The sequence below is a fragment of the Oryza brachyantha genome, chromosome 5 (genome assembly GCF_000231095.2).
Source record: "Oryza brachyantha chromosome 5, ObraRS2, whole genome shotgun sequence".
Taxonomy (NCBI): domain Eukaryota; kingdom Viridiplantae; phylum Streptophyta; class Magnoliopsida; order Poales; family Poaceae; genus Oryza; species Oryza brachyantha.
In genome coordinates this window covers 12,558,967-12,575,243 of record NC_023167.2, presented here as the reverse complement: position 1 = coordinate 12,575,243, position 16,277 = coordinate 12,558,967, and the positions used below count along the sequence as shown (strand labels likewise).

At 45.3% G+C, this 16,277-nt stretch overlaps 3 protein-coding genes across 3 annotated transcripts; all 3 read right to left on the bottom strand.

Annotated features, from left to right (window-relative positions):
- Nucleotides 1-1,921: 1,921 nt before the first annotated feature.
- On the bottom strand, nucleotides 1,922-3,490 carry LOC102722677 (probable aspartic proteinase GIP2). The gene has a single exon (XM_006654317.2). The coding sequence runs from the start codon at nucleotides 3,482-3,484 to the stop codon at nucleotides 2,111-2,113; it is 1,374 nt and encodes a 457-aa protein (XP_006654380.1). The 5' UTR covers nucleotides 3,485-3,490; the 3' UTR covers nucleotides 1,922-2,110.
- A 4,295-nt stretch (nucleotides 3,491-7,785) lies between these two features.
- On the bottom strand, nucleotides 7,786-9,202 carry LOC102722397 (probable aspartic proteinase GIP2). The gene has a single exon (XM_040524623.1). It carries the CDS (start codon nucleotides 9,161-9,163, stop codon nucleotides 7,835-7,837), a length of 1,329 nt encoding a protein of 442 aa, XP_040380557.1. The 5' UTR covers nucleotides 9,164-9,202; the 3' UTR covers nucleotides 7,786-7,834.
- Nucleotides 9,203-11,348: 2,146 nt separating this feature from the next.
- Nucleotides 11,349-12,981, bottom strand: LOC102722119 (probable aspartic proteinase GIP2). Its single transcript, XM_006654315.2, has one exon. It carries the CDS (start codon nucleotides 12,940-12,942, stop codon nucleotides 11,632-11,634), a length of 1,311 nt encoding a protein of 436 aa, XP_006654378.1. The 5' UTR covers nucleotides 12,943-12,981; the 3' UTR covers nucleotides 11,349-11,631.
- Between the last annotated feature and the right edge of the window lie 3,296 nt (nucleotides 12,982-16,277).

Sequence of the window (16,277 nt, the reverse complement as noted above, 5' to 3'; positions counted from 1 at the left end):
AAATCATGTTTCATGCAAGACATGGTTTTATTCTCTTTTTTCATTTATTCACTTACTATATCATCTTTCATCCTAGATGGCAACTTAATTAATATTATGGATACCATGCTAGTCATTGGGTTAGGAATGCCCTAAGAACCATCGGGCAACGATAGTTATTTCTGAGCCAATAAATGGGTTAGAAGGTTTATGCTTTAGGTACTACACCAGTACACCTTGTTTTCAGTTATGCAGATCGGTGGATGCTCCTCTCTTGTTTTGATTTGTATTGTAGAGTTTACATGGTATTCTAATGCTCCCCCTGGTTCAGGAAATTGCCCAACATGTCGTTATTACTCTGAACAAGCATTATCAAACATAATACGATTTGTTCTGAACTTGTGACACTCTCGAGCAATAAAATCACTGAGTGGTTTCATATCCCTGAGTTGTTTTACAGAATTTGGAGCAGATACCGGTTTCGTTGCCTGTATATTGTATACAATCTATTTTGAATCAATGTCTTTGGAATTTATGAATCCTTGCTCATTGTTAACTTATATGAATCTTTACGCTGACCGTGGCAATTCCACAATCGACACTCACCACGTATAGCAACACAGCTAGTACACAGTGATCCTACCCAACGACGCCATCCAATTGATCAGCTCCAGGCCGCAGCACCGGCTATGGCTGCCGTCCTGAAAGCTGCCAGGTTGGTCTCGCTCCGGAGCATTGATGCCAATGGAGAAGCCGGGATCCATCTCGGTGCGGATAAGAGCAAAGCCAATTTCTGACACCGTTTTTGTTTTTCCTATCTTCCTCGTAGCCAGTGTACTTAAGAGTTAAGAGCCCAGTCACTTTGCAGACAAAGGGCACGCTCGAAGCTGGTCTAATCAGCCGCATGTAAAACGAAGAAAGTCAATAGCATATGATTAATTGAGTATTAACTTTTACAAACTTGAAAAATGGGTTAATCTGATTTTTTAAACAACTTTCATATAATTTTTTTACAAAAAATACACCATTTAGTAGTTTAGGAGCGTCCGCATGGAAAAAAAGAAAATTTACCCCCAGTCAGTTGCGAACGGGCCCCAACTCGGTCGAGATCCTTGGTTGTAATGTATAGAGACACTATTTACGTGAGAGGAACAGTAAATAAATGTTATGGAAAGTGCTTCAATAATGTAGCAACCGTGTATCTGAAAGACCATTTATTGCTGTAACAAATAATGTAGCGCTAAATTTTGTTCATATGTTTTGATCCAACCGTCACGAAATATATCAAATACACTCTACTGCTACTGCAGAGGATCTTATTCCACCCAAGTCATATGTTTAGTTTATCATTCCCTTAGTGAGTGATATTAAGTTAAACAACATATTTGTAAATAAAAAATAATTTTAAATAATTTTTTTATATTTGTGTTCTTAGGCCTGAGTGACCTAAAAAGTAAAGACGGAAAAATAAACGATGATGATAAAACCCTAAAATCTATTTCAAATAAAAGGTTAAAAATTTATAACTTAGGCATGTTTATTTCCCAAAAACTTTTCTCAAAAAATCACATCGAATCTTTGAACACTTAAATAAAGCATTAAACATAGATGAAACGAAAAACTGAGAAAAATCGTGAGACGAATCTTTTGAGCCTAATTAATGTATTATTAGTCATAAGTGCTATAGTAACTAACATGTGCTAATAACGGATTAATTAGGCTCAAAAGATTCGCCTCGCGGTTTCAGGCGAGCTGTAAATTTCTTTTTTTCATTCATATCTAAAAACCCCTTCTGACATCCGGTTAAACGTTTGACGTGACCCGTTTGTTAAAAAATTTTGGCAACTAAACAAGGCCTTATAAGTATAAGGGTGTTAGCTTTCTTTTGAAAACAATGCCACTATTGGGAAAAAAATATGTACCGTATTCACAGATTCTCCGTCTCTCTTCGAGCTCCTGGAAACCATGGTACAAAGTACAATACATTAGTATGCGTTTGCTCACAACGGTGGATGAGCAATTTATTCCAAATGCAACTGCAAAATATAGGAAAAATATTTCGGAAGTTTGTGAGACGAGAGATTAGCTGCGTAGGCAGCTGCCAGCATTGGCATTGCTACTCGCTACTACGCTAGCCGAGGCGAAAGTTGTCGCAGGTCGTGTGCCGAGACGGGAGGTAGGAGCTGAACCCAAGCCGCGACCCCTCGAGGTCGAACTCCAGCAGGGTCTCCTCCATCATGCGCCCGCCGATCACCACCGAAGTCTGCGGCTCCGTGCCGCCGTCCACCACGCCGAGGCAGAGCGCGCCGCCCTTGCCGGCGGCCACCATCGAGCTGGCCCCGAGCACGACCCACGGCGCTGCCGTGCTCTGCAGCTGCAGCTCGATGGCCGGCAGCACGGCCCGGGCGCCTCCCACCACCTTGCTCCCGTCGTAGCACAGCTCGAACGGCTCCACCGCCGGTGCCCGGGGGATCTCGCCCATCTCCTTCGCGAACGCGCCGGTCACCGCCTGGTGGATGGACCTCTCCAGCACGGTGTAGGGGGACACCGTGCTCAGCCTGGTGCCGCCCACGCCCTTCCTGTCGATGGCCAGCAGCGTCGCGTTCAGCGGCACGGCGCGGCCGTTCACCCTAATGCCCGTCAGGCCGACGAAGTAATCGGTTGGCTTCTCCCTCCAGACGCGGCCGTTCAGCTGGATGGTCGTCTCGCCGATGAAGTACTTGGTCGACTTGTCCTTCCGGCCGTACGGCGCCGTGCTCACCGGGTTGACGAGCAGCGGGGTGTAGGTGAGAAACTTGGAGAGGTCTACCCCGGGCTGGAACGTGTAAGGCGCATCGCCGAAGACGACGAAGCCGGCCGCGGAGGCCGCCGGGAGGCAGAGGGCGAACTTGCGGGGGAGGCGGAAGGTGCCGGCAAGCTGCGTGGGGAGCGCGAAGCGGGCGCGGCTGAGGGACACCATGCCGGTGGCGCCGGCGGCGAGGCCTTCGGTCAGGAACGTGCGGCCGCAGGTGAACAGGAACGCCGGCGCGGTGGCGAGCGGCCCCGGCGCGGGGCGGAACGTGGTGGGCAGCGACAGCACGTCGGTGAGGACGTTGCCGGCGGTGCTGACGCTCGTGACGGTGTTCTTCGGGAACTCGGCGCAGGTGCCGTTGAGGCAGCCCGAGGACGGCGCGTCGAGGCAGCTGACGGCGCAGCCGGCGTTCTTCAGGAGGCGGCAGGGCTTGGACCCGCAGGGCACGCCGGCGTACGACGACGACACGTACCCGGCATCGCAGTCCACCCAGAGCATGGCGCCCGCGAGGTCCAGCACGGCCTTCACGGGAACCTGCGGCGTCCGCTGCCGGAACACCGTCACGTACTGCTGCGTAGCGTCGTCCTTGTTCACCGGCAGCACCACCGCGCTCCCCCCGCCGCTTGCCGCCGCGCAGCGCGGCGAGCCCAACACGAGTAGCAGGAGAAGAGCACCAGCAGCAACAGCGAGAGGAGAACCCCGCAAGCGTGTCATCGTATAAGAGGCGGGATGATTGTCGATGGTGATGTGTGTGACAGTGTGAGCAAGCAGCGCATCGAGCGGCAAGCCGGCAACGAATGATAATATATATAGGCCCGGCCCGTTTAGTTCTAAAAATTTTTTCGTATTCATCCATCACATCAAATAATAAGATATAGAGCATTAAATATAGTTAAACCTTTTAAGCTTAATTAGTCCATGATTAGTGCTAAGTAACTTATATGTGCTAATGATGGATTAATTATGCTTAAAAATTTGGCTTGTGGTTTCCTACCATACTATGTAATTAGTTTTTTTAATTCGTTATCGAAATAGTTTTTTAATATCTGATCAAACATCTATATAACAACCAACCCAAAAAATTTCACTAGCTAAGAGCATCCCAGCCATCTACCCATCTCATCCATCATCCTGAAAATAAGAGAAAAATGATAAAAATTGAGCTTTAGTAAGACATTCATACCATCTTTTATTTTTAGATGTTATAGAGACTCCATATATATACAATATGTCATATATGAATATATATATATATATAATCTGGTAGAGCACAGATAAATATAAAGTATAAAACTATTTTAGATTATCATCAAATAAAGATAAAAATGATATAAACAAGCCCATAATAGCCACGTGCGACCGGTTTTTGTGGTCTGTTGCGATACCGCGGCGAGGGATGCATGCAGTGCCGCAGTAGTGGGCAGCAGCCGACCAGCCACGAGGCGAGCGAGACGCCGGAGTGGACTGGGAGACTACGTGTTAACTGGCTAGTTGTATTTGACGGTTTGGCCGTCTGGGGCTCTGGGCATGTGCGATCTCAGGACGCGTCGACCATGGAGTACGTGCTACTGTGTTCTAACATGGTTTCGAATCAAAAATCCAACGCTCCAACCAACCCAGCCTATTTGTTAGGCCAGTATGGTCCTAACCCTTGCTAGTTGCTACCGTCTTCGTCTTCTACCTTGGCTAGTTGGCTAGAGATCAGAATTGGTTCGATTGTTTTGCAGGTTTAGCGGGTTTGTTACAAACAATGTACAAGTCTACAGGGCTGGGGTTGACATTTCTGTGTGGGTGAGATCTGACTCATCAAAAGCCAGGCATCCTGTGGTCTTGCCCTTCAAGCCCTTCAGAAGCTAGCGTATCCTGCTAAACGTATAGCTCATGCAATTCACAAGCCGGACATTATTTGTCACCGTTTCCAGCCTAAACGTATAACTCATGCAATTCACAAGCCACCATACGAATTTATCGGTTGGTGTGAGATGGGATCATAAGAGGGGCTAGGAAATGAGAATTCAAGTTTACTGTTTATAAGGCTTTTGTGTGTGATAGAAGTAAGCTTTTACTAGACAAGTGGAGCATGTATTTTTATGAGTACACCTAGCTATCACAGCGGGACATGGTACAATGCAAATAGATCAAAGTTAAAACGCCAAATGCCTATTCTCAATGTTAATGAAAAAATGAGTAAAATTGAAAAAAAAAAACACACACACACACATCTTTTGCTATTGGTTAGGTTCCTAATCAATAGGCAGAGACGAGGACATCACTCCTTCAGATAAACACGATAATCCTCCATTGACTATTCAAGGTCTAATTACAAGAGTTCGCGTGCAACAATTGAATTTACAGGTGAGTTCGTTCTTAAGTTCTAGTTGATGTGATTTTAAGAATAGATTGTTACCTAATGATTATATAATAATTAGAAACAATGGAGAGGACGATAAGACATTTAGGGAGGGACTTAGAGGCGTGGAGAATCAGCAAATATGTCCAAATCAAGATGGAGGTCTAAACCAAGTCGACTTCGAGTATGATTTGGAGTTCAGGACTAATCTGCACTAAAATTTCGGACGCCAGGTCACATATAAACTCGGATTGGTGCGTTCTTTATGTGGATGGAAAGCTAAGAAGACAATATTTCCAATGGATCTGGTCTCACGTCCAAGTGCATTACGAGTCAACGGGAATCGTTCGAACAAGTTAATGTTCAAAATTTGTCCCGATGCCGCGTCACCGAATTTTGGGCCTTTGAACCGTGTATCATGTTGGAGTCCATTAGGGTTGCGTCAACAGGAGTTCCATGACCCTGAACTCTATATATTAGTAGCCGCCGACATAGTTAGGGTTTGAGTTTTGCTTAGATTAATTTGTTTAGAACAGTTTCGCCATTCGTTCGGTTGGTGAGACTTCAACTTGTGAGTTTAATCATTTATTTGCAATTTGGTTGTGATATTTCTTGTTCTTGTTTGTGTTCTTTGATTCGCAAGCAGGGATTAGCCTTCTCGACGAGGTCAACCGGGTTTAGACACGGTTGATAACCAGAGGAGACGTGGTGATGCGATTGTGGGGCTTAAGGGCATGTTCGTTCAGAAGCCAGATCGAGTTGTGTCACAAATCCACCAAATCGAGAGATTATCGGACGAAAGATCAGGAACCCTAGTTTACATCAGGCAGTCCCTTGATAAACTACAAAGTTAGAACTCCACCCTCGAATGAATCGTCCCATGCCAAGGGACTTCAACATGTCAAAGCTACAATTTTGCACAGAAAACATAGAGAGTGATTGTTTGGCTTATTTAAGAAAAATACCAAATGGTGTATATGTGTTCTTAGCGATCTAATAGTAAAGACTGAAAAATAAAATACGATGAATGAAACCTAAAATCAACTCCAAATTTGATATTGAAAATTTAAACTTTGGCTCATAAGCAAAAGCAAAAAGATAATGGTGTAAATTAACAATGTGACGGTGGCAACAATAGGCCAGCGGCAAATGGTTTTTTAAATTTTAAAATTTTCATACCTTAAATTCAAATAAAATTAAAAATCTTTTTGAAATTTTAATTAAATTTGGTGTAGTTTTATACTAATTAATCGTGATTTTCGCAGGTACCGCAAAAAGCGGTAATGGTTTTTAAGGTGAGACGAGAAAGCACGTGTGAAGCTGGGATCTGTCCCTGCCCTGAGCGACTGAACACCCTGACATAGTGACGATGCAACATTTGTCGCTAATCTGATATTATAAACTCCTAGCGAAGAATTTAAGATTTGTGCTGCGGACAAGTCATTTTTACGGGTCGAACACGAGTTTTCTTAAGAATCTTATATGTAGAAACAAATGTGATTACGCAGGGAAACCACTGAATTTTTTTTTTTGGATAACTAGTCATCAACCCATGCATTCTCACCGTCAATATTTAAATAAAGGTTTAGTTCCTATTCTACCGTATATTTTAATTTTTTTCTCATATGGGTTTTTTATTTACAAGGTTTAGTTTTGACTTCTTGCTCATGCATCATACTAATTGGTTCTTAACTATTACCTCGGTAGTTTAATAGATGATGTAATTTACTTTTTAGCACACATTTAACCATTAATATTATTTAATTTTTTGTGAAAATGCAAAAATATCAATTATAATGAAAACACATTAGTAATAAATCTAATTGTAACAAAATAATTGATAATTACATAAGTATTTTGAATAAGATTAATGGTCAGATGTTTGCCAAAATGTCAATGGCGTCATCTATAAAAAATATAGAGGAAAGGAAATATAATTCCAGCACTGTGAACAAAATATTATATATTTCAATCTTTGACATGTATTCTGGTTGAATCTCTTGGTTATACATTAAAAGTTCTTGTAGATCTAAAGAGTTGTAACTTCCCAACATGATATGTGGGGCAATTTAAATTTTGTATAAAATATATACTTACTCCGGTCATTAATACATGACATTTTTTACGCTAAATCAATGCTGAATATTCTATTTCACACGTGAAAGTTACAGCTCGAATCTATAAATCTATTAAATCTTTGATATTATTGATTACCCCCCTACGACCATTAATATTTGTTTTAAGCACTAGTTTTGGTGACAAAAGTAACATGATTTCATCGTGTATATTAGTGAAAAAGTCAAACAACTTATTTGCAAATAAAAATATTAATATTTTTATATATATGTTTTAACTATTTAAAAGTAAATGATGAAAAATAAAATACGTTGAGGAAAAAAATTCTAAATCAACTCTAAATTTAAATTTTAAATTTCAAAATTTGGCTTATACATAAGTATAAGCGAAAAGATTACACAATTGATTTGGGAGATTGGGAAAAAACCATTGAATGAGAGCGTGTACCATACGCTTTTCCACTAAAGAATACTCATACTTTCTAAGAAACCATAAAATATTTAACCTACATCTTTTCGGAAATAATTGTTTACATAATAGCAAATCAGTCTGATAATAAATTTGACTACCTTCATCAGACACGGCAAGTAGAGGCATTGGGCAAGTGCAGGTACATTGGTTCATAATTTGGGAGCAGACTAGCCGAGGCGAAAGTTGTTGCAGGTCGTCTGCCGCAACGGGAGGTAGGAGCTCAAACCCATCCGCGACCTCTCCAGGTCGAACTCCAGCAGGTTGTCCTCCATCATGTGCCCGCCGATCACCACCGCCGGCGACGACGGGTACAGCGTGGAGCCACCGTCCACCATGGCAAGGCAGAGCGCCCCGCCCTTTGCGGTCACCATCGAGTTCGCTCCGAACACCACCCACGACGCCGCGGCGCCCTCGCTCTGCAGCACCAGCTCAATGGTCGGCACGGCTGGCCCCGCGCGGGTGCTCCCCACTCTGCTCCCGTCGTAGCACAGCTCGAACGGCGCCACGGCCGGCGCGCGGGGGATCTTGGCCGCCGTCTCGGCCGCGAACGCGTCGACGACGGCTCTGTAGATGGAGGTCTCCAGCACGGTGTACGGCGACGCCGTGCTCAGCATGGTGCCGCCGACGCCGTTCTTGTCGATGGTCAGCAGCGTCGTGTTCAGTGGCACGGCGCGGCCGTTCACCTTGATGCCCGACACGCCGATGAGGTAGTCGATCCCTATCTCGCCCGTGGTGTACTTCCCTGCCGTTTTCACCCGGTTGACGAGCAGCGGCGTGTAGATGAGCGACTTGGAGAGATCCACCCCGGGCTGGAACACGCGGGGCGCGTCGCCGAAGACGACGAAGCCCGCTGCCGAGGCCGGCGGGAGACACAGCGCGAACCTGCGGGAGAAGCCGAAGGTTTTGGCGAGCTGCGTGGGGAGCGCGAAGCGGGCGCGGCTGAGGGACGCCATGCCGGTGGCGCCGGTGGCGAGGCCTTCGGTCAAGTACGTGTGCGCGCAGGTGAACAAGAACGCCGGCGCGGTGGCGAGCGGGCCCGGGGCGGGGCGGAACGTGGTGGGCAGCGACAGCACGTCGGTGATGATGGTGCCGCCGGCGGTGACCCGCGTGACCGCGTTACCCGGGAACGCGCTGCAGGTGTCGTTGAGGCAGGCCGGGGACGGCTCGCCGAAGCAGCTGTTGAAGCACTCGCGGTACTTCATGAGGCGGCACGGCCTGGATCCGCACGGCACGCGCGCGTACGACGACGACGCGTACCCGGCGTCGCAGTCAACCCAGAGCGTGGCGCCGGCGAGGTCCAGCACGGCCCTGACGGGCACCTGCGGCGTCCGTTGCCTGAACACCGTCACGTACTGCTGCGTCGCGCCGTCCTTGCTCACCGGCAGCACTACGGCGCTCGGCTTGCCGCCTGCCGCCGCCGCGTGGCACGGCGAGACCGAGACGTAGAGCAGGAGAGCGACGGAACAGACAGCGAGAGGAGGTGGCAAGCGTGCCATTATGAGAGAAGGAAGGGCTGAGGACTCGATATTTCGACGTGGGTGTGTGACCCAGAGAAGAGGCACCGAAGGATATTTGTAGGACGCAGCGCGCGCGGTTTGGTCTCTCCCAGTCCCAGACTTCAAGTCTCCCAATCCAGCGGCACCATGGGCGCGGCGGAAATGGTTTTCTAAGCACGCGCTAGTGGATAAACATGGTTCCAAAAATAATAATATAAATTAATATGAGATGTTATATTTGTAAATTTAAATTTAATTTCTATCGATTACAAAAAATAATTAAACTGAAACTAATGTACAAATATTCATAGATATATTTGTTATAGTTGCGAAATGATATATTTTATATTAATCTATTTTGTTAAAATTATAGTTTAATAACTATTTAGGTAACTAGCCAGAAACGATGAATATCGACATAAATGCTAAAAAGATTTTCTCGGCAAAGGGTGGTAGACCTGACACTGGTAGTGCACGGTTGTACACTGCACAGCCGCAGCCCGGGTGAGTATGAATATTTTTCTTAATTGTTTCACTTGGATTTATATTTATAAGCTAAATTTTAAATATAAAACTTAAATATATAGTTGATTTTAATATTTTTAATCACTTTTATTTTTTTTAATCTTTGTTTTTAAACTACAAAGCCTATATAAAATTATACTCACAAATTATTCTTTAATTATTAATGAGTTGTTTTATTTATATTTAATTTTAGTGAAACAATCACGTTGTATACGAGATGCCGAGTGGGAAGGGAAGCTCCTAGCCGGTAGTATTTGACGGCTTTGGCCATGTGCGAATTGCGATCTTTGAGTCTTTGACGCGTTGAACGGCGGACGCGGTGGGGCCACGCATGCATGCAGGAAAACCACGTATACTAGTACGTAGTAGTTCCCATTTTTGTACGGGTGAGATGAGACGGTGATATCCAGGTAATCAAGGACCATGGCAAAGGATATTGTGCTGCTCTTAAACTGGTCAGTTCTCTCAATCCCGCACGCTGGCCAGCGGCTCAGCTGGAGCGGCGAGAGCTGAAATGGACATCTGTATAAGCAGCGACGGTGGATTACATTTGCTGACAAAAGGAAAGTCAGGGACGGCTAAGAAATGGTTGATGTGCTGGAATACTGGGAAAACCTGACCTTGTGTAAAGAGAAGAATACATCAAAAGGCCTCAACTCGTTTTTCCTACTTGTTAATTGGGAAATCTGGACAGAACATAATAGGAGGATGTTATAGGGAAAGGAGTTACAGCTAGGAAAAATTATAACACGGATCATGGGAGAGAATAGGACAATAGAATCAATGTAAGGTGTGGCCATGCAAATAGTCTGCAAGGCTTGGGTAAAATCTTGTAAATAAACATGCTTTCTTCTTAATATAGCACCAGCGTCAGCTGCCTTCGGTTAAAAAAAAAAGTCAGGTACTCTAGTTGTTTGGCGACATGTTTATAAACAAAAAATAATAAATAATTTATGAATAAAATTTTTGTACGTGTATACTCAACGATCTAAAAATCAATGCTGAAAAATAAACTTAAATGAAAAAATCTTAAAATTAACTTTAAATTTAAGGTTGAGAATTCAAATTTTAGTCTATAAGCATAAGCAGAAACGAAAAGATAAAGATGGTAGTGCATGGATATGTGAGTTGAAAATTGAAAATTGGATTGTGTTTCAGTAGGGTTAAGGGAAATGGTAGCTGCCGGTATACCATTCCTACCATTGGGACGATACGTCGGTATTCCTCATGTACGGCACCGTAGTGTGCGTATGAAAAAGATTGAAAGATAATTAATTAGTAATACACTAATTAATAAAAGCTAGTAATTTATCAGTAACTAAGGTGTAATAGTTATTTTTTTCAATTTATCTTTTTATTAGAATTGAGATATTGTAATGTATGATTCATATTTTTAAAGTGGCATCCTAATATCGATAAGTATTGCTGGTACCATCTTGGTATCAACCAGTATCGATATAGTATGAGCTGATAGCACGAAGTTATTAGTTGATGCTAACCAAGTATTTGCAGATGAGCTAATACCACTATATTATCAATTAGTACTAGCCGAGTCTTGATTGGTACCAGTGCGATATTAATTTTGATATTGGTAAGATATCATATTTGTATGGTAATCATTCTGTTTTAAAGGGGATACCGTACAATATCAAACCCTAGATTAATTGGCCACGGTCCAATTTTCCTAACGCTAACTAAACCCAAATTATTGTTTCAACCAAACGCTGCTTCTCCCAATCAAGGAGATGGTAAAGAACAAGTAGATCCAAGTCAAATGCCTAAACTGGTTGACTTTGTTGTAATAGATGAACAGTTTATTCCAACAACTTTTGCACGATCGCACAAAGAAATACAGATAAAGTTTTTCGGATTATTACTTCCATTATCTAACCAAATTGTTGGGAGATAGGCTACGGTGCCAGCTGCCTGCATTGCACGCGCGTTTAGCCGAGGCGAAAGTTGTTGCAGGTCGTTTGACGGAACAGTAGCGAAGAGCTGAACCCCAGACGCGATCCCTCCAGGTCAAACTCCAGCAGGTTGTCCTCCATCATGTGCCCGCCGATGACCACCGACGTCTCCGGCGTGGCGCCGCCGTCCACCACGCCGAGGCAGAGCGCGCCGCCCTTGGTGGCCACCATGGAGTTCGCCCCAAACACGACCCACGATGCGGCCTCGCTCTGGAACACCAGCTCGACCGTCGGCACGGCCGGCCCCACCCTCGTGCTCCCCACCTTGCTCCCGTCGTAGCACAGCTTGAACGGAGCGACGGCCGGCGCTCGGGGGATCATGGACGTCTCGGCCGCGAACGCGTCGATGACGGCCTTGTGGATGGAGGTCTCTAGCACGGTGTAGGGGGACACGGTGCTCAGCTTGGTGCCGCCTACTCCCTTCTTGCTGATGGACAGCAGCGTCGTGTTCAGTGGCACGGCACGGCCGTTCACCTTGATGCCCGTCAAGCCGACGAAGTATTCGGTTGATTTGTCTCCCTTGGTGGACACCCCCGCCGTGCTCACCGGGTTGATGAGGAGAGGGGTGTAGATGAGCGACTTGGAGAGGTCCACGCCGGGCTGGAACACGTACGGCGCGTCGCCGAAGACGACGACGCCGGCCGCGGCGGCCGGCGGGAGGCAGAGCGCGAACTTGCGGGAGAAGCGGAAGGTGGCGGCGAGCTGTGTGGGGAGCGCGAAGCGAGCGCGGCTGAGGGATACCATGCCGGTGGCGCCGGCCGCGAGGCCTTCGAGCAGGAAGGTGGCGCCGCAGGTGAACAGGAACGCCGGCGCGGTGGCGAGCGGCCCCGGGGCCGGGCGGAAGGTGGTGGGCAGCGACAGCACGTCGGTGATGATGTTGCCGCTGGTGCTGACGTGCGTGACCGTGTTCTCGGGGAACCCGCCGCAGGTGTCGTTGAGGCAGGCCGGCGACGGCGCGCCGTCGCAGCTGGTGGCGCACGCGTTGCTCTTGGCGAGGCGGCACGCCTTGGACCCGCACGGCACGCGCGCGTAGGACGACGACACGTACCCGGCCTCGCAGTCCACCCAGAGCGTGGCGCCCGCGAGGTCCAGCACGGCCTTCACGGGCGCCTGCGGCGTCCGCTGCCGGAACATCGTCACGTACTGCTGCGTCGCGTCGTCCTTGCTCGCCGGCAGAAGCACGGCGGGCGGGCCGCCGCCTGACGCCGCGCGGCACGGCGGGGCCGAGACGAAGAGCACTAGTAGGAGAGCCGTGGAAGCGACAGCGAGAAGAGGCATGCGCGCCATGCTGGGAAGACGAAGGATGTGACTGACCGATGGTGATGTGAAGAAGGCTATGCGGCAAACTGGCAACTTGCAAGGAAGGATTTTTATAGCGCGCGGGGGGTTGGTCGACGTCTCGACGATGCCACGATACCGCGGCGAGCGAGGCAGCGAACGCGATGGGAAGTGGTGTCGCGCAGCCGTGGGCGCGACCGCGCGAGATGCCGAAGTTGACCGGTCCATTTTCTTCCTCTATTTTGGTAGCTTCCATTAATTTATGGTTTGGTCATGTGCCAGTAGCGATCTTTCAACCAGCCCATGGCGTGCTAAGCATGCATACGTGGGGTTGCCATATTTTTGTATGGGTGAGCATCTGAATGCTAATATTTTGCCATCCAAAAATTTGTATTAGATCCATCTAAAAAATATTTGACATACAAATTATATACTTCTCTAACAGAAATCTAAAAATGAATAACTTGTATTATAAACATATATTCTTGTCTTAAATTTAAGATACAATTTAGATAATTTTAGACATGAGTAAATATTAAGAATATATTTGATAATCTGTTAGAGATATAATTTTTAGTCTAATTTCTAAAATTTAGTTTTAGAGATAATTTTAGACATCTCTGTCACATCCAAAGGCAAATGATTCTATACTCACGTGATCATGTCCCTGGCCCAGGCTTATTCTGCCGGAGACGCTGACGTGATGACGCGGCACCCTTCGTCGTTAACCTCGTTTAAAACTGCTGCTAGCGAAAATTTTAAGACCTTTTGCGTGGATGACAACGAACAAGTCGTCTCGTCTCCATGGAGAATCGCATCGACCCAGGCAATTTGTGGGCGGGCGTAAAAGCTTGAGGCCATGGGAGGGAGTCTATTTTACGGCCGGGGGGGTTTTGTTCGGAGGAGTAAAAAGTTGGCGGTTGATCAGGCACGCGCGGGCGTGCGCCGGCAGCTTTTCTTCTGGTCGCGGGTGCACGCCGACTCGCCGGTGCTGCCGGTGGGAGGCACGCCCGCGCCCGGCGGGCCATGGATCTGCGCTGCAGGGAACGAACCGGACCATCCTGTTCAGATCTCGGATGGTGCGAGACTGCGAGGCGAGGCGATAACGACGGTTCACTTTTGCTGGCAGGGTTTGGCTAGAAAGCCTGCAGGGCACCACGTCCCCGTCCCCGCCCCAAATCATGGGGGAAATTTAACTATTTACCCTCTTATATTTGCATACTCTCCAAATACCACTTTTACATTTACTCTTACATATATATCATCGGAGGGAAGTTAGGCCCTAATTTTATACCATCTTGGCTAAACTGGTACTCCATGTCAGCACGTCGGCATGGAGTTAGCACGCGAAATGACCATTCTAACCCCGGAAACAAGTGAATCAATTGAATTGGAGGATGAGGCTTGGCCTTTCGGGTTCACTCTACACATGTTACTTATCGTGGTTGCACTCTATGTCAGCACGCCGGTATGGATTTAGCATGCGAAATGACCATTCTAAACCCCGGAAACAAATGAATCAATTGAATTGGAGGATGAGGCTTGGCCTTCCGGGTTCACTCTGCACGTGTTACTTATCGTGGTTACTTAGCTATTGTTTTCATTTAAAAATATAAACAAATGTTTATAATTTGTTTATTTTAGATTAAAAATGTTTTAATCTAAAATGAAAAGCTTATAAATATTTATTATAATAGAAGGGAGAATTACGATTAGTGACAGGAAGCGCGATGACGCGCGACAAAAAAAACAGACCACACGGATAGATGGACGAAGGAGTAAGCACTTATTATTATTATTATTATTATTATTATTATTATTATTATTATTATTATTATCATCATCATCATCATCATCATTTTATAATAGTATAAATGTTTTGACAGATATTTTTAAATGAAAACAATAGCTAAGTAACCACGGTAAGTAACACGTGCAGAGTGAACCCGGAAGGTCAAGCCTCATCCTCCGATTCAATTGATTCATTTGTTTCCTGGGTTAGAATGGTCATTTCGTGTGCTAAGTCCATGCTGGCGTGCTGACATGGAGTGCCAGAACAGCCAAAATGGCGTAAAATTAGGGCCTAACTTTCCTCCAATGCCATATATGTAAGAGTAAATGCAAAAATGGTATTTGGAGAGTATGCAAATATAAGAGTGGCAAATAGTTAAATTTTCCCATATCATGGGCTGTCCCCGCGTTGTGGGCGTCGTTGGGAACTTTGAAGCGGGACAGTAAAAATTTCACCGGAGGTACCTAAACTTAAAGGTAAGTTTATTTTTCGTCCCTTAATCGTAATACAGAAACGTGTACCCTTAAACTCATAGAATTCGTTTAAAACATGTCTCTCGTCAGTGTTGATCTTTTTTTTTTGACCGATTTTACTGACATGTCATCCGGTGGATCCCACATGTCAGATTTTTTTAATTTTTTTCTCTCTACTTCTCTCCCTTGGCTGAAACTCGAAATTGGGTTAGCCTGGTTGGTCAGGCCCAAATTTCTTCCCCCAACCTATCGAAAAAGTCAACAAGCAAAATATGTTACATGACACCCAAAATATGTAATTAACTGTGAAATATTGCAAAGATGTGAATTGACTCTAGAATGTTAAAAAAGACATGGGTACTGTTAGTCTTATTTCATTATTTCATAGCCGGATGTTGGAGAGAAATATTTCAAAAATATGTTTTATCGTCTATTGTCGGGCGCATGTATAACTCATGGTGGTTGACACATGCAACCACTCTAGGTAGTGTATAGGAGCTGGAATGGTCGGACGTGAACAGGTCCATCTTCCTCTCCATATGCGCTCGATATGAAATAATACCGAGAACACTTATATGAGCTAATTACATTTTTTAAAATTTCTATAGTCAATCCACGTCTTTACAAGGTGACAGCTAAGTACACGTTTTTTGTTCCCCGTAACAAATTTTCTCTAGCGATAGATGGTTTGAAGCCGGCTTAAGTACTGAAATGGTGTTTAGTTAATGTTTCACCTCAAATCTAAAACCTTTCCAGCTAGCGAGCAAAGGATGTTATAAGGCCGATTCAGTTCGAAGCGTTGCAAAAACTACAAGCACCGTAGAAAAGAGTTTTTGGGTGGGGAAGGGGGATGGCATTTAGTTTGACGTTCGAATTGTGACAGTACTACCTCCACTTCACCATTCATCTTGTTAAAAAATTGTATAGCTATAAAATACTTTGTTGTGATTTGTTTTATCATTAAAGATATTTTAAGCATAAATTTTAAGTTTTCATATTTGTAAAAATAAATAACACAAATAATCAAACATAAAGTCAAAAGTTAACGACGTAAAAAAATAAGTATATGGGAAAATAGG